The 17,310-nt window shown below is 52.5% G+C and overlaps 7 protein-coding genes across 7 annotated transcripts; 5 read left to right on the plus strand and 2 right to left on the minus strand.

Moving 5' to 3' along the window:
- Nucleotides 1-48: 48 nt before the first annotated feature.
- Nucleotides 49-2,187, minus strand: BKA67DRAFT_648998 (uncharacterized protein). The gene is made up of 2 exons (XM_046106003.1): nucleotides 1,340-2,187; nucleotides 49-1,289 (listed from the first exon to the last, which is right to left on the minus strand). Exons 1-2 carry the CDS (start codon nucleotides 1,931-1,933, stop codon nucleotides 471-473), a joined length of 1,413 nt encoding a protein of 470 aa, XP_045955585.1. The 5' UTR covers nucleotides 1,934-2,187; the 3' UTR covers nucleotides 49-470.
- A 712-nt stretch (nucleotides 2,188-2,899) lies between these two features.
- On the plus strand, nucleotides 2,900-4,775 carry BKA67DRAFT_522833 (Dak1 domain-containing protein; the record flags this gene model as incomplete). Its single annotated transcript, XM_046098416.1, has 2 exons — nucleotides 2,900-4,178; nucleotides 4,243-4,775. The coding sequence occupies 2 exons, from the start codon at nucleotides 2,900-2,902 to the stop codon at nucleotides 4,773-4,775; spliced, it is 1,812 nt and encodes a 603-aa protein (XP_045955586.1).
- Nucleotides 4,776-4,885: 110 nt separating this feature from the next.
- On the minus strand, nucleotides 4,886-6,017 carry BKA67DRAFT_609768 (small nuclear ribonucleoprotein Sm D2). The gene is made up of 3 exons (XM_046105381.1): nucleotides 5,808-6,017; nucleotides 5,721-5,753; nucleotides 4,886-5,593 (listed from the first exon to the last, which is right to left on the minus strand). The coding sequence occupies exons 1-3, from the start codon at nucleotides 5,825-5,827 to the stop codon at nucleotides 5,293-5,295; spliced, it is 354 nt and encodes a 117-aa protein (XP_045955587.1). The 5' UTR covers nucleotides 5,828-6,017; the 3' UTR covers nucleotides 4,886-5,292.
- Nucleotides 6,018-6,499: 482 nt separating this feature from the next.
- BKA67DRAFT_594360 (ClpP/crotonase-like domain-containing protein) lies at nucleotides 6,500-8,052 on the plus strand (the record flags this gene model as incomplete). Its single annotated transcript, XM_046105047.1, has 2 exons — nucleotides 6,500-6,547; nucleotides 6,658-8,052. 2 exons carry the CDS (start codon nucleotides 6,500-6,502, stop codon nucleotides 8,050-8,052), a joined length of 1,443 nt encoding a protein of 480 aa, XP_045955588.1.
- Nucleotides 8,053-8,901: 849 nt separating this feature from the next.
- On the plus strand, nucleotides 8,902-13,242 carry BKA67DRAFT_380390 (uncharacterized protein). Its single transcript, XM_046096546.1, has 2 exons — nucleotides 8,902-9,411; nucleotides 9,462-13,242. Exons 1-2 carry the CDS (start codon nucleotides 9,330-9,332, stop codon nucleotides 13,157-13,159), a joined length of 3,780 nt encoding a protein of 1,259 aa, XP_045955589.1. The 5' UTR covers nucleotides 8,902-9,329; the 3' UTR covers nucleotides 13,160-13,242.
- A 1,334-nt stretch (nucleotides 13,243-14,576) lies between these two features.
- Nucleotides 14,577-15,300, plus strand: BKA67DRAFT_662002 (uncharacterized protein; the record flags this gene model as incomplete). The annotated part of the gene is made up of 2 exons (XM_046107923.1): nucleotides 14,577-14,624; nucleotides 14,680-15,300. The coding sequence occupies 2 exons, from the start codon at nucleotides 14,577-14,579 to the stop codon at nucleotides 15,298-15,300; spliced, it is 669 nt and encodes a 222-aa protein (XP_045955590.1).
- A 1,525-nt stretch (nucleotides 15,301-16,825) lies between these two features.
- Nucleotides 16,826-17,293, plus strand: BKA67DRAFT_539080 (uncharacterized protein; the record flags this gene model as incomplete). The annotated part of the gene is made up of 1 exon (XM_046100577.1): nucleotides 16,826-17,293. The coding sequence occupies one exon, from the start codon at nucleotides 16,826-16,828 to the stop codon at nucleotides 17,291-17,293; it is 468 nt and encodes a 155-aa protein (XP_045955591.1).
- Between the last annotated feature and the right edge of the window lie 17 nt (nucleotides 17,294-17,310).

A 17,310-nucleotide genomic window follows, 5' to 3' on the forward strand; every position in this document is an offset into this window, starting at 1 on the left:
GGCCACGTCTCATTACCATTTTCACGACAATAATGTGACAATGGCATCATTGATGATCTCACAAGATGGAGGTATACTGTTGTCAGAACGTGCTATTTCCACTTGCTGTCTCTAGATATGTGTTTGAACGTCTCGGTATATTTGCTATTCCAGGCGGAGACCCCCCAAAAACTTCGCAGCTACCCCAAACCCTTGCATTACCGAGCACTTGACACAGACATATGACGGCGGGGATTCTGTCATTCCAGATAATGCCTCAGGGCCCTGCATCAAGCTCAACAGGGTTCTGTGCTTCTGGCTGGTCTTTTGAAGCACAGCCATCCGCGTATAATTTACCTCGAGCTTGCGAACGGCTTCAACGCGACAAGCTTTGAGACTCTGTAGATCTTACCACATACCTCTAATTCTAGCTTATCATCCGGACATTCCTCGACACGTACCGCGATAGGATACTTCTTGGAGTCCACCTCCTAGTTGAACTCCTCGAGCTTCCTTAGTAGATCAGGTGCTGATCTCGGTTGTACGGTCCCCAGCTCCGTGACTAGCAACTGTAAATACTTGTCAGGGGTCGTGTCAAACAGCAGTCTAAAGGCCGCGGCTTGACATCTTTCCGGGTCGATCTCATTATATGTCAAGGAGTCATTTGCAACCCGTTCGGTAATGTTGATTGTCTCGCACAGGACAATCACGGTTTTGTCCAGCTGGCTTGCCGCAAGAGCAACATCGCAGGTTCCTGATCGTGCATACAGCGCACCGTTGCTGAACATTGCCTCGGCCGCGACGAGAACCTTGGTGGCACGTCTTAAGTGGTTCGTCAGGCCACCAAAGTCACCGGCATACGACACCGTGACACCTTCTGATGCTAGTGTCTTTGCGAGTTGCTGGCCAGCTTTTTCATAGGGATCGTCAATAACAGACACTGAGAACTTGGTTCCAGCTGCTCTAGCCAGGAGCAAAGTGCGCTCGACCAGACTGCTCCGGCCATAGGTGAGTACAACATCACCATGACGAATAGACTTTGCGCCGGCCTCGGTGACGACCTCGTCTGCTACAGTGATACGTTCCGCAACAAAGGTGTTGATGGCTTGGCACAGCTCCCGCTTCGCATCTTCCTCGCTTGCATCCATGTCAACCTTGCTGACTTGAAGCTTGAGCCATCTTATGGCGTTGCCCATAGAAAAGCACATTGGCCGGCATGCCGTGAGGTACTCAATCTGTGGATTGAGAACATGGGGAGTGAAATGGCGTGCCAACAAGTGACCGGGAGGGGTATTGTATGTTTGGATAACCTACAACCTATTAGCATATATTTTTGAAAGCAGTTCTGCGAAAACCCCACCTTCTTGAAAGCCAACAGAGTTGCTTTGAGACGCTGGATACTCTCGTCGATTGCGAAGGTTGCCATCTGCTGACCAAGGGCGAGAACAGCGGGGTGCACGTCCTTATCAGCCTGTGTCATTGGTATTCTCTTTGCCATTGACAGGTGACTGAAGCATTCCGGAATCAGGATCTTCTGCTCGGTGACGATGGCTGTCGAGGTGGCCCTTGCCAGCGCAGGCCGAGCTCCAGGGCCTCCTGCAGCGCCCTCTTTTCCCTTCTGCTTTCCCTTGACCTCTGACACGGCCGGACCTAGCTGCTGCGGCGAACTCGATACGGCGGCCTCGGCCTTGGAGACCTCCTTGCTGACTTTGGTTTGCGCTCTTCGGGCTGCCTTCTCAGCCTTGGCCTTGGCCTTTAGTTCAGCACCAGTAAGCTTCTTGTCGCCGGTCGCCGCATCCCCTGCCTTTTGTTCTTCCTTCTGGGGCTTTCCATTTTCTGCTGCTGCAGGCTTCTCCGACTTGGACGCTTCCTCGACCTTTGGAGTCGGGTCGGGTTGCTGTGTTGGAGTGGGGGGTGCGCCTTCAGCGGGCGCACCATTGGTTTGATCGGACATGGTGCGAAACTGACGGCGTGGGCAGTGGTAGTTTCGCAGGTGATTTTTTGTATGCAGTTGGATTCGACTCGGCAAAGCAGTGATCGTAGGTCTGTGGGGGTGGATGCCCAGGAAATGGGTTGTCGATTGTTGTTTGTGCAAAATGCTTTGTGCTTCCTTCACTGCCTTCGCCTTGCGCTTCACGATGATCGATTGAGTCACAATCGAATTCCATAAAATTCAACGTGGGGCATTTTTTCGAGTTCGAGGTACCTACAGTACTCGCAGCCCCGCGCCCGCCAACTGCCCCCACCACTGCCGCGCTACGGGGGTCTGGCTTTGGGTTGAATCAACCCAGTGAACGAGCGAATGAACCCATGAACCCCACCTCATACTACCTCCATATGGGGAGAAGCTTCCCCCGGGGTCTGAATCCAATGCTTTTCCCGGCCTGCAAAGTCACGTCACTCAGGCGGTCCCAGAGGAGCTGTCCGGGGAGCAGCTATGGAGCTCATCAGATGATCATCACGTAGGTTTGACTGAACGTATCGTGTCGGTCCATCTTTTCTGGGTTTTGGAGAGAGAGAGAGAAAGAGAGAGCTGAACTTGTATCAATCTCCCCCCTCTCTTGAATATCGCAAGGGCTGCATCTTCCCACCTGGTTCTTGTTTCCAGTCGCACACCCGAGAGCATATCTGCGGTTATATTTATATTTATAGTTGTATTTTGCTACTCAATCAGCCAGAGGTAAAGTGTCAGTTGAGGCCGTCATTCTAATCATAACTACTTGACTGCCGTCCATCACCCGGAATATATCAACTTGCGTAAAAATATCACGCGGTGTTCGTACAGAATCAACCATACACTTTTATGCACCAATATTGTACCCTCGAGCCATAACACCCTGTACTGCAGCCGTCTTTGAGCCTGGGCTATAGTCTTTGTATACGTGCAGAAAGGTAAAAAGCCGTCCAGCAGTTTTACAACATGTCCGCCAAGCACTTCATCAACGATCCCACCCTCCTGGTGAACTCGGCACTGGAGTCACTGACCTACACCAACCCGACGGTAGCTCTGGACGCCGAGAACAAGATTATCTACCTGCGACCCCAGGATGGCGTCTCCTCGCAAGTATCCATCATCAGCGGCGGCGGGGCGGGCCACGAGCCGAGCTTCTCGGCGCTCGTCGGCCCAGGACTCCTGTCCGCCGCCGTATCGGGGACCATCTTCGCATCGCCTAGCGCGGAGCAGGTCCGACGCGCCATCCTCTCCAGGGTGGACACTGACGCGGGCGTCCTGGTCACCGTCATGAACTACACGGGCGACGTGCTCAACTTCGGCATGGCCGTGGAGAAGGCCAAGGCCGTTGGGATCAAGGCTGAGATGGTGGTCGTCGGGGACGACGTCGGCGTCGGCCGGGAGAAGGGCGGCAAGGTCGGCAGGAGAGGTATCGCCGGCACGGTCCTGGTGCAGAAGATTGCCGGAGCCCTGGCCGCGCAGGGTGCTAGTCTGGAGGATGTGGCCAAGGTCGCCAGGCTCGCGGCGAGTAACCTTGTCAGTGTGGGCGCGAGTCTCGAACATGTCCATGTTCCCGGGCGAGCTCCGCCGGACCCCGGCTCCAAGGAGAGCCTCGGGGCCAAGGAGGTGGAGATCGGCATGGGCATCCATAACGAGCCGGGGTCTGGAAGAGGGGAGGTCGAGCTGCCGGAGCTCGTTGGTCGGATGCTCTCTCAGCTACTCGACCAGAACGACAAGGACCGAGCCTTCCTGAACGTCAACTCGAACGAGGTAGTTCTTCTGGTGAACAACTTGGGTGGTGTCAGTGTCTTGGAGCTAGGAGGTATCACGGCAGAGGTGGTCAAGCAGCTCGACAAACAGGGCATCCGCCCCGTCCGAGTGCTGAGCGGTACATATATGACCAGTCTGAACGGTCTGGGCTTCAGCATCTCACTTCTGAACGTGGTCAACACAAATATCGGCGGGCCAAGCATGATTCAGCTCCTGGACGCCGCTGCCGAGGCGCCCGGCTGGGCTGCTCCCATTCGCAAGGAGACGTGGGAAGCCAAGAACCAGGCGACTCGAGAAGGGGCGACAGCTTCCGACCAAGATGCCAAGCCTAGCGATCTGAAATACGACGCCGCGAAAGCCAAAGAAGCGCTGGTCGCTGGCTTGGAGGCAGTGATAGCCGCCGAGCCAGATGTGACCCGGTACGATACCGTGGTGGGAGACGGCGACTGTGGCATCGGCCTGAAGAGAGGTGCCGAAGGTAAGATTCATCTCACCCACTAACAGCAGTCCAGCGTGTCCACAGAATGCTAAATAGTTCCCAGGCATCTTGAGGCATCTGTCCAACAAGCCTTTGACGGGCGACGCAGTCGTGGATCTCGCCAAGATCGTGTCCGTCGTCGAGACCGAAATGGACGGCACGTCGGGCGCGCTATACGCCATCTTCCTCAACTCACTCGTGCACTCGTTGAGAACACAAGCCCCCGGCGAGGCCTCGCCCGACGTCTGGGCCGGTGCGCTGAAGCAGAGCTGTGACGCCCTGTCGAAATACACACCCGCCCGGCCTGGTGATCGAACGGTTGTCGATGCCTTGTATCCGTTTGTCGAGACGTTGAAGGAGACGGCCGATCTGAAGAAGGCGGCCGAGGCGGCGAAGAAGGCAGCCGAGGGCACGAAGGGTATGAGGGCGAGTCTGGGCCGCACCGTCTACGTGGGTGGCACAGGTTATGAGAAGGTCCCTGACCCCGGTGCCTGGGGCTTGGCCTGCTTCTTCCTCGGCCTTGCCGGTTTGGAGCCGATTGCTGAGAATGCCGCCGACGGCAAAGATGCGACCTACGAAGATTGGGAGAATATCTAAGCTCGGCTGCAGAACATCTCTAGGTAGAATAATGTAGCAAGTGTCTTGTGGTCTAGCAATGCACAACGCAGAATGCAGAACATGGAAGCTTGGGACGTTTATATTTTTGTGGCATGGTCTCGGCCGTCCTCAGTCTCGAGACTTGCAATTCTAGCTCTGCTCATTAAATCGGCCTGCTCGAAGCGTTCATCATCCACATAAACATCTGTGATATCCCAGACCATTCCGGCGCGAGTAAAGTCATTCACAAACCCCAATCAAACGCCCACGTCGAGTAGCCGCCAGCAGGAGTTGTGTGCCGTCATGTCGTGGTGTGACACTCTTTTCGTTTTTCTTCGCACTCTGATCTGGGTCCAATCTGGTTTGGATCCGTGGTGTTCTCATCATCCAGCGACCATGACATTTGCGGCCCGAGATTCTATGAACCCCCCCTTACCCAGCTGTTTCGCCTCCCCTCTTTCCGTGGTGGTTGTTTTGTTTTTGATCCATGTTATTTTGATTGTTATATTTTTTTTTATTAACTCAACAACACGAGGATGACCGAATCTCCGCGGAGGAACATCTTGGAGATGAAGCGGTCCTTGTTGACAGGCCTACCCTTCTTACCACCAGACAGGCGCGGGGTCTCAGTCCACATCTCCTTGACGTTCTCGAGGACCATGTTGCAGTGGCGGTCGAAGGCCTTGACGCGGGCCAGCAGCTTGCGGTTGTTGCGGATGGAGATCAGGACCTGGGTGTGGCTGCGCACGGCGGTCTGCAGGATGGAGAGCGGGCCGCTGTTGAACTCGTACTCTTCCAGTTGGGCGATCTCGTACTCCCTGCGCGTGGACAAGTTAGTGCTCTCTCCGGTGCCTGGTCACGATGATGCGACGTGACTGCCATGCCACACGATGTGATGTACATAGACTGGGCTGGGATGGGATGGGAAGCGATGCGACGACGTACGTGAGCTCATTGCGAGGCTTGGTGAGGAGATCTCTAGAATGTGGTCAGCTATTTACGTTTCAGGTGGGCTGTTGTGTCGAGTCTTACTGAATCTTTGCGTCGGCCATCTTGAGCGCGGTGCAGGTGTATGGTGATTGGACGGTCGCGTATAGAGGCAGGAGGCAAGAGGCAGTAGGCAGGAGGCAGGAGGTTCACAAGGCTGAAGTGGTTGGATGGGTGAACTCGCAAAAGTTCTCGGTCAAGGCAGAGCTGTCGGAGGAGAATATGATTATGATTGGCCGCTCACCGAGCTGGAGCTTTTTTTTCCAGAGTGGGACCGCAGATGGCCCAAAATGCCCAATAGCAACAACTACGCAATGTCCAGCGTCCAACCGTCCAATGCCAATGCCAATGCCAATACCAATGCGGGTTGACGCGGATTAACAAGTTATCGGATTAGATTTCCCAAATCCATTTGACGACTCTAAATTTTACTGGGGCCGCTCGCTCGAGACAGAGAAAGCTCCTGCAGTCGAGTCCAGTTCAGTCCAGCGGAAGTGCAGTTTGCATGGGAAAATCATAGCCGCAATTCGACCTCGGTTCCATCTGCATCATACCTGCCCCCTCAGATCAAAAAAGACGGCCGACTCGGCAATTCGATGCGCATAGTTCACACATAGCGCATTGAGCCTCAATTGTCGTAGATGTCGTTCAGAGCTATAATAACCCGGGCTGGAACCGCAGCTACTGCTGCAAATCCAGGCCGACCCTGCATTTCCAGCTACGGGTACAGCTACAGAATGCCTTTGAAAGCCAAGATTCTCGACTCCAAAGTCGCGTCGAGAGCGGTATGTTCAACAACCAACTCTACTTTTCCATCTTCTTCTTCTTCTAGTGGTTGTTGTTCCTCGTCATCCCAAGCCAATGACTTCCATCTAACAAACACATGGTCTCCCAGATGTCGACAAAATATAACGAGGTCATCAAGCCCCTAAAGGACGACGAACCCGAAGATGTGGTATTCAACAGCTTGTACGGTCTGCGCACCGTTGAGCTCAACCGCCCCAAGAAGTTGAACTCCCTCAACGGCTCCATGATCCGAAAGATCGTCCCACGCCTCATCGAGTGGGAAAAGTCCGACCTGGCAAACGTTGTTGTCATGAAGGGTGCTGGCGACCGCGCCCTATGTGCAGGCGGAGATGTCAAGGCCCTGTCCGACCTCAACAAGAAGGGGCCCCAAGGACAACAGGAGTCTATTGATTACTTTGGCCTGGAATACAAGCTCGATCACCTCATTGCAACATACAAGAAGCCCTACATTGCCTTCATGGATGGCGTCACCATGGGCGGGGGTGTCGGCCTCAGCCTGCACGCACCTTTCAGGCTGGCTACCGAGAGGACTGTCTTCGCCATGCCCGAGACCACCATTGGCTTCTTCCCAGACGTCGGCGCCTCATTCTTCTTGCCACGGTTGGCTGGCTCGGTTGGAACATACCTCGCTCTGACCAGCGAACAGCTGAGGGGTGCAAATGTCTTCTACACTGGAATCGCCACTCACTACCTGCACTCTTCCACGTTGGCCAAGCTCGAGTCCCGTCTAGCTGAGTTGCGCTTCAGGGATTACGATGACACCAGGAAACGACTGGAGATTATCGAGATGACCATTGAGGAATACGCTACCGGTCTTCCCCCGCTGGACCGAGAACCTATCCTGATTGCTGGCGAGCTCCGCAATGCCATCGACAGATGTTTCGGCAAGGCGACTGTGGCTGAGATCATGCAAGCTTTGGAGCAGGAGCAGGGTCCTACGAGGGAGTGGGCCCAGAAGACATTGACTACTTTGCAAAAGCGTTCGCCTACGTCGGTTCATGTGGCCCTCAGGCAGATGCAGGTAGGCCGAGAGTGGAGCATCACCGAGACTTTCCAGAAGGAGCACGAAATCGCGGCACAGTTCATGCGACACCCCGATTTTGTCGAGGGCGTGGACAAGCAATTATCCAAGGAGCGCGGAACGCCACAGTGGCAGCCTGCGTCTCTGGCCGACGTCCACGAGTCCGGCCAAGACGTTGCAGGACCGTTCTTCCAGGACGGTGCCAGCGGTGTGGAGAAGCTACAGACTCTGGTAGACCGGGACTATGATGAGTACCCCCACCTATACGTCGGTGTTCCCACAGAAAAGGACGTTGAACGGGCTGTCAAGGGAGCTTCCAGGTCCAAGCGCCAAATCGCCGACGATTTCGTGCAGCTGAAGAAGGGCAGACAAGGTGTCAGGACCATTGTAGAAGAGATCCTGGCCAGGAAAACATACGAGAGCGGAGAGGGTGCAGCAACCTGGGTGGATGCAACATCATAATCAAAGCAGTTGATTGATGGCCACTGTATTATAAACAGCCTCAGTTGATTGTACAAACCGAGGGGGCGTCTTGTACTATAAGAGTTGTGCAGATAGGGGCCATGTGAGGATGATCAGTCATGGCGGTCGCAAGCAATTGAATGGCAAAATCAATCCATCAATCAATCAATCAATCAATCGGTCAACCAATGGTTCGATGGGTGCGCATACTCGCAACTCTGAAGTTTGGAGGGTATGCAAGGCTACTACTTAGGAAATCACGGCGGCTTTGAGTCATTGCGCTGTCGAGTGGGGCTCTTTCCGGGGGTTTCGGGAGGTATAAAAAGGAGGTCCGGCCCCTCATGGATGGAAATGACACTTGCAAGCTTGCAACATCATTTCTCAAACAGATGGTGTGTTGGGCGGCCGGTCAAGTGCTGATTGTCCCTTCTTCAAAATTGCCGGAATAGGCTGCTAAAGTCCGAGTATAACTGGTCTGTGCGGTATATGCTGGTCTGTGCTTAACAATTCGACTTGAAGGTCACGTCTCTCTCAACGCCTCTTTCTCGCCCTGGCCCCACCATTTAGCGCCAACCTGCACCACCCCTGGCGTCAATCCCTCGGCTGTCTTTTTCTTTTCTTCGGGCCTTGGGCCTGGCGCCTTTGGGGCATTGCAGCGCGTTGGACAAAAAACGCCCGAAGTCAAACCTCTTCCCCCCCAGCCTTCCCGTTTTCGGGCGTTTGACGTCAATTTCGCGTTTCCTTCAGCGCGTCTTTCAGCGCTCTAGCGCATCCTGCACGCGTGGTACTCCGACCCGCTAATTAGATTGCTGGATCGTCCGTGTACCTCTAACTGGGCAACCACCAACTCTCTCCAATCCTAGTTTCTTGACTTTGATACCCACGCATTTCACGACTTGTTACGATTCACTGCCTCAAGATTGAGCCTGTTTTTTGCTGTTTGGGCATAGACACACTGAGCGACTTCTGTATTTTCCTCTTGATTACGAATAATTCCATCTTTCACATATTTTTGCTCAAACTCAAGCTCGCCTTCGAGCCGAAGTCGACACTTTTTTTTTTCGAGACGCCAAACAGCTCGCGTCTGGCACCATCTCGAGGTACAACCACACAACTCGACGCGCGGTATGGATATGACCACAGCCCAAATCACAACTCTTTGACGCCGACGCTTATCGGCTCCAAAGCTACACCTGCAGCACATATTCTCTGTCTAGAATACCCCAGTCTCCAATTTCTACAGTAATATCGGACCACGCAGAGTACGCATTCCAAGCATGGCGTGCAACAACAACAACGACTGGGCAAATACGCCCCCGGATTATGAGGAGGCTGGTGTGCAAACGAGACCCATGGGGTGTACGGCATGACATTTCCCTTGGACTGTTCGATTGCTAACACTTGAACAGTGAAAGTCCACTACACATTTGACAAGGATAGTTCAGTCAATTGCCTGGCCCGGTGGGCTGGTATACTCCAAATCCAGACAATTCCCCTGGACGACAGGAACTCAATTGGAGTGGTGGATCTCAGAATATGTCTGCAGTCGATAGCACAATGCAGTCCCGAACTGGCCGCCGACAGTGAGAGGGATTACACCGTCTATGCCTTCGATTATTCCGAGCCCAATACGCCACTCGTTGGGCAGGGTATGTTTGGTTGGGAACTTGGTCAGGGCGACGTGAACTCTCCCAAACAGGTTACCGGACGAGTCACCAAGAACCTCCTGGCCATATTCGGTAATGGCATCAAGGAGACCCTCGAGGTCAAGTTGAAGTTGAACGCGGTACCCAAGGCCAACCGCGGAACTCCTGTAATGCATGCACCGTCACCCGCGCCAGTTCCCGTCAACACATCCAACTCCTTTCCACCAGCCATGGTACAACAGTCTTCTGCCATGTCCGAGGCTCATGAGTGGAATGTATTCGTCCAGTCCAACCCCAGCCTCGGCCATAGTGGACATGTATCCATCCCGTCACCGGTTGCGGCACCCGTTCAGCCTTACGCTTCACCTTATGAGGCTCGAAACGACATTCATGGTTCTAACTTCCAGAACGCCCAGATGCACCCGAGCAGTCGACCTGGAAGCCGCCCAGGCAGTCGGACAGGTTCAATGGAGCCGAACGCCTACTACAACAGCGCCGCTACACCTCAGGCCTCAACGCTCTCACAAGTCTCGGTTCCGCCTCAAGCACAAGAGCCGGTCCCAATGCCACCTACCGGGCCGGTCCCGCAACCGCGGCCAGCATCAAGACCATCGTCGAGAGCGTCCACAGCATCCAGGCCTCGAGGTCGGCCTAGAAAGAAGCCTCTTGCGGTCGAAGGCAGCACCTCCGGCTACGAAGATGGCACAGACGGTGACGAGCCACTGCGGGCCAAGAAACGAGCCAAGACTACCAAAGTTGAACGAAGCAATACAGCGACTTTCGGCTCTGCGCCTGACTCTCTTCGGGTGGCGGCAAGTACTTCAGGTTCCCTGCGGAGTTTCCGGCCTGCACTAGGTGGTGAAGCCCCTCAAAGCAGTCATCTCCAGGAAGTTCCCAGAGCGCCTACGCCAGTACCTGCTAACCGATCATTCCCCGGGCCGCCTCCATCCAATCCTACTTCCTCGACTCATTTGAGACGTCAATCCACGTCCAACATGGCCGAGCGGCATGGGGTATATACAAACCCATATCTCGATGTCCACCGCTCAATGTCGTTCGGACCTGACGCTCGATCGCCTGATTCTCTGGCCCCGTCGCCTTCACAGTACAGCGAAGGGCCTAGCCCGGCTGATATAGGATCTTCGCCACCAGTCCCGAGGTCTGTCATGTACCCAAGTGCACGATCAAGTCCTGCTCCATCGAGTCCTATTCTTCCTCCGATGCGAGTATCTCAAGTCGATTCAGGGTTCATGAGCGGCGGGATTGAAGGCAGCCGACTTGACGAAGACGACATCACCAAGCCACAGCCGCAGCCGATTCCAGTACCAACCGTGGCTGAGAAGAAACCCAAGCCCAAGTCCAGACCCCGAAAGAGCCGCGCAAAGAAGCAACAAGCAGCGAAGGATGAGCCAGCAGAGCAGCCCGGCCCACTCATCATCCAAACAGAAACGCCCGGCCCTCCTGAACTATTACCAACTACTTCGATGTATAATCCCCCAAACTACAATAGAAAACAAACGGGAGATCAGCCCACACCCCCAGCAATAGAGCAGCCTATGCCTACGCAACTCCCTCTAGCTGGACCCCAAGAGCCAACACAGGTGCATTTGACGCGGCAAGATTCGTACATGAGCTTTTCTCAGCAAAGCGCATGCTCTCCAGATGATTTCGACGAGCTGGAGAGAGCATTGATGAATGGCCTGGAGCAACAGAATCACCAGTACTTTGAAGGGCTTCCCGCAGGCTCGCAATGTTTCAACGTTGGCATGAATGCTCAAAATGGTAAAATCACAACCAAAATCGAACAAGGAGACTCCATAATGGACGCTCCTCCCGTTCCCACGGCCAGTGAGGAGGCAACGGAAGAGCTAGAGCTCCCACCTATGGTACCTGCGAGCGATCCAGTGTTTGCGCAATCTGGCATGATGGGTTCTGAGGCTACTCACCCTCAAACAGACGCGGCATACAACAAGAACGCAGTGAAAAAGCAGACTATCAAGCAAAGATTGGAAGAAGCCATTGCTGCAGGCCAGATGCCCCCTTTCTGCAGCAACTGCGGGGCTATCCAGACTCCAACATGGCGCAAAATCTACAAACAGGAAAAGAAGGGTGCTCCAAGCTTTCACGTTTATTCGGACAAGCCAGGATGCGTCACGGCCATCAATATCTTGACGCAAGACACACAGAACAACATAACCTCATACGAGATTGTGAAGAAATCGCTTGGCGCTGACGAGGACAAGAGTGCCTGGACAGAGCTTATACTCTGCAACCCTTGTGGTATATGGTTCTCAAAGTGGAAATATCCTCGCCCAGCTGATAAGTGGGAAAAGGACCAACAACGTCTTGGTCAGACTCGCAAGAGGAAGGAGGCAAGAGAGGCAGGCGAGAAAGCCCCTAAAGCTCCCAGAGTCAGAAAGCCCCGTACCAAGAGTGGTTCGCAGACCAATCCCGCATCAGACGCCTGCCTGATGACTGATCCTCTGGGGTTTGAGAGTCCCCCTTCACCTCAAGAGGAACTTTCCAACCCGTTTGAGTCTATACAGACGGCGGGAAACGAGGAGAGGGGCGATGGTGAAGGTCAGGGTCCTGGTTCTACCCACTCCAGAGGCTCGACACATTCTAGAGGCAGTGGCAAAACGCCTGGTAGCCCCATCGCTCTTGACGACGAATTCGGTGCCACGAGACGCATTCTGTTCCCATCGCCACGCAAGGACGGCGAGCAAAAGATCCTGGGCGAAGTTGCAGTTAACATCGTGCATGTCGCACCTGACTTCAGAGGCTCGAAGCAAGGAGACAGCGTGCACGATAAGGAAAATGCCGGCATTGAGGCACACGGCGACATGGCTGGCTTGTTCGACACTCCGACACGCCCGTCCACACCTCCCCCAATGTCTGCTCACAGCAGCGGGTCGTTCAAAACTCCAACTCGACCCACACCAAGTCATCGACCTGTCACTAGAAGTGTCTCCAAGTCTATTAGGTCTGTGCGCTCTGTCAAGTCGGGCCAGGAACTACAAACAATACAGCGAACACCATCCAGGACACCGCGGTCCAACATGCCATCCAGTGTGCATTCTATGGTGAGACGCTCCCCTAGAGTGGCAGGCCTCCCATCGCATCTTCTGGACGATAACCATCAGTTCGATTCTCCTTTCACCAAGTCAATCAACCAGCTCCTCTCCGAAGCCAATGACTTCATGGGCTCTGAGCTTGATCTAGGTAATTTGCCTCACCTCGATAGTGATGTACATCTGGCACCTGGAAGCTGGGATTTCGGCAACCTCCTGAGCACAGACGGCGTCATACCTAGTTCGCCGCCCGTCCTGCGACATGGAGGAGCGCAGCACGTCTCCTTCGGTGGACATCTCCATTACGATGCCAACGATGCCGATATCTGGAAGCAGATCAACGCTGTGGGCACAGATGCCGAGAATGACGGCGAAAGTACGGGCAAATAAAGGCGTTTTTTTTTGTTTGAAAAACAACATGCACATGCTTTGTGTCTTGTTTCAACTTTGCTCGACAAGCGTGTCGACTATTTTATACGCATTGCGATTCGTAAAGGAGTTTTTGGGGTTGGAATGGAAAGGAAAGGAAAGGAAAGCATAGCATACAAGGCCATCCTCATATGGGGCTGTTTATAGGTACTGTAGAAGTAGCATTTTCGTGTGGACGATTTTGCCCACAGAGGTACAGGAAGGAAATACCATTATCTTGTCTGGTCGTTCTCACTCTTGTGTTTTGTTTCATCAAGTCTTGCCGTGATTTATCTTATGTGTGTACGAGGCAATCAGGGTCGCATTGCTCGGAGTCTATCTCCTCATATATTTCCTATAACAGCCCCCACCCCCTCCAGGGTGGGTTGTGCATTTCGTCTTATGAACAGCAAGTCTAAAAACCCCGGGCGTTCTAGGTTGCGGCGCCTCAGTTTAAAGTACATGAATCTTGACCCACGATGAAACTGTGGACTTGAATGTGGGAATCCTGTATGTAGTCCGCAGCAAGATGTGGCTATGGCTGAAGGGAACCATCACTTTCTGCTTGCAATCCGTATTTCTTGTCATACCCTGCTCGTAGAGGGGGCGTGATCCGTGGTTTTATGATGCGAAGTGAAGGGTGGACAGCATTCGTCTAACGGATTAATTATCGTGGTCTGTACCTTGATACCAGGCAGATGGGGATGGACTATTCGAATGGGGCAGATAGTTTTGCTTGCCTATCATGAGTAGTATCGAAGTTTCTGCCGGCAGAGCATTTCTGGCGACGAGAATTGCCACTAGGATAGTACCTGTACTAGTAAACAGCACAGAATCATCATTGACGGACGTAAAATCAGGAAGGGACGATTCATTCTAGATCATCAGGGTAGTATGAGATCATGTAATATCGTCCTCCCCAATATTGTGGTCTGAAGAAATTACCCGTTTGAGCTGTCGGCACTTGCGGAAACTCCTGGAGGCAGATGAACTTATCCGCGTTGCTACATTGATATCAATTCACCAACACTGTACAAAGTTTTGGAAGCTGCTACTCTCAAAGTTTGGTAACTTGACCACACAGCCGCCAATTTGTCTCCCATTCTGCCTTTGAGATGAAACAACATCAATCGCCCCAATCATCACCAAATCATCGTTGTTTTCGCATCCATATCAGCAGGTGACGCTATTTTATCTGTACCGCCCGTTTCGAACTCGGGCCATATCTACAGCTTTCATCGTCTGTAATCCGTACAGCAGAACAATGACATCATCTAGCGACAATGTGGCCGTCTCAATCGAGCCTGACTTGGCCTAGAGAGCCCCGACACACGCAGAGCTATCTCACAAATTCCCACTCTTCGAGCTGCCGCTCGAGCTGCGTTACATGATCTATCTCATGCATATGAGTGACGAACAACCTGCCGTTAATCTTGCAAGCTTCAAGGTGAGCAGCTCCACGGCAGCACACTAAGGATCGATGAATAATAATATCTTCACAGGTGCCCAAGTTACTCCACGCCAACAGCCGGATCCGAGAGGAAGCTGTCCCGATACTCTTCGAAAAATGCGTATTCTTTGTTCCCGTGAACAGCGACCTTATTTTGTATGAGAACTTCGTCAACGAGATCCATGAAGTTAGCCAACTAAGACTTCGTCTTGGTATTCTAATCGCGAATGGTGGACTTATTCATCAAGTACCTTTTGCGATAAGCATCTTGCGTCTATTGCGAAGGAAGAAGGCATCTGTCAGGCGCCTCCGAGCCGAACTTGATCTCAAATCCAGGCAAGAGTCGCCTGTCATCGGACAGAACGCTGTAGAGTGGATGCATTCCCCTTCCATCGCGCCTCATGCCTTCATGAAGGACATCTTGTTTCAAATCTGCTTTGATGATACGGCTGAAGGCAAAACCTCTATGCTGGAGTTCAGAGTAGCTGGTGGGACGGCCGAAATCGGGATCCCGGAAGATTTCGACGAGACTTGGACGAGTTTGGCGAAGATCAATAGCAATATAGCAAACTTGGTCTGGCAAATTATATTGCAAAGGTCTTGGCTCAGAGGATTCTCATTGGATGATGTGAGAACTCTTGGGAAGCTGTATTCATGCTGGGAAGGTTCCTAAGGACTTGTGAAGACCTAGATGTATTAGATGAAAGTCCATCCTTGGGAACCACAGCTATGGCTTCCTCGCCTCCCGTTAGTGCGTACATAGCAGACTCAAATTCCGGATCGAGCTCAAAGGGTGGTAGTACTTCTTATGTAGTGATAGTAGTCAACTTGAACCGAGAATTCGTATCTTGAAGACTCCATGATTTCTCCAAAGTGCAAAATGAGTAGACAATAAATACAGAGTACTGCTGAATAACATTTCAACATGAAGGAGATTATCAAGTACTACTTGAGTAGTTTACTCCGGTGATACTCTGGCACACAAACGAACCCAACATGAGTTTCCGGTGCCTTTAAAGTACGAACACAGCCATGTCTTTTCGATAAAGGTGCACCAAAGGCACCAGGCTCTGTGTATTTACCAAAAATAAAAGATTAGGTAGTAAAGTTCGGTTTCGTGTGTTTATCAGCCTCTCCTGAAGCAGTAGCCAGTTGAAGACAAGTGCTCGTGCATCCGCGAAGACTACGGCGGTCACTCGATCAAATGAGGCAGTCGCATTCGTTCACCATCATTCTACCCACCAGAGCTTATGTTGATTACCTATTGGACATGTACTGTGTCCAAGGGCCTCACCTTTATCGTGCGACCTAAAGCCGGTGGAAGTTGTGCTGGCGACAAAAGGTTCTGAGGCGCGCCAGCTTTTGTGCTTTGCACTTGGGTTAGATCTAAACCCATGTCTCAAGGCTTATAAGCTCTAGGTTTAGTAAAGTGCATGAACGATTAAGATTCCTACTTTTTTTTATCGTAAATGATCCTGGAATTCTTCAACCGTTCAAGTTTAGGATTTTTGTTTTAGTTATATTAATAAACGCGATACGAAATAACGATAGAGTATGTTTAATATCTCGAGGCGCCCCGTCATGTGTTTAGGTGGCTTCGAAGCCTACGGATCAAGCATAATGAGATAGCAGTATTCGCCTTGACTGTCGCCCATGAAGATACGATAAAAGCATTGGTGGATCTGTATCAGATTATGGTGGGCAGAGAAATATTGAGCTGCGTGGAGCGGGGCAGCTGGGCCCGCTTGTATGAGGTTCCATATGTGCATATTGGGCAGTGTGTATTCTGGTCACTGAGCAGCGTCTAAGTCGGACTCTTGCACTAAATGTCTGACTTGGAAAGCCCGTGATTCTTGCCTACGTAGGTATACTCATGTTTTTAACGCATTCCAACGCTCAAACTTACTATTTCAATAGTTACTAACTATTTTATCAAATGCTTGGTAATAGTAGCCCTCTCTAGAGCGGTTGCTTGGACTTTGATTTCTTTTTCATCACTCATTACCTACTAGTAACTTCAAGTATTCAACAATCGGTGGATTTAAAACCATCGTCATAGTATCGGTGATAATACTGACTTGGACCACTTGAAGGGGGCCTCTAGGATCTCAAACACGCGCAGAAAAGACGTTTACTAGCATCGGCGCGCTTGTATAGGACGAAGTTCCTATTTCGGTTTTCCGACTCTATGGTCGCCAATGAGCGATGAGGAGAGCTCAACTAGCACCAACAGCGCGGCCCACCTGGCGCTACTGTTGCCGCCAGCGTATCACTACTGCCTTTGGCCCGACTATCAAACCTCGTTCGTCTGGCATGAATCAGATTGGCCCGGTAATCCGGAAGGCGAGTACGACGCCGAGGAGGACCAGCTGGAGAGCAGATACTCAGCTGCTTGGTGCAACGCTCGACAGGCCTGGATAGACCACTACATAGTGGCCTTCGAGAGCCAGGAGTGTAACCTTGGCAGCAACAAGGAGCCGTTCCCCGATCCTGAGCCGAGGCGCGCATGGTTCTTTGAGGGCATTCTGTTGTCATGCTGGCTGATGCTGCGACGATACGTTGCCAGAGTCAGCTACGATGCAGCATCCAGGAGGTATCTGCTGATAAAGGGTGAGCATTTGGGGCCCACACTTCTTGGATTCCTCCGAGATCTTCGCCACGGCTAGGGCATGTCACAACAGCG

Source organism: Truncatella angustata (genome assembly GCF_020726525.1).
Source record: "Truncatella angustata strain MPI-SDFR-AT-0073 chromosome Unknown BKA67scaffold_7, whole genome shotgun sequence".
NCBI classification, from domain to species: Eukaryota; Fungi; Ascomycota; class Sordariomycetes; order Amphisphaeriales; family Sporocadaceae; genus Truncatella; species Truncatella angustata.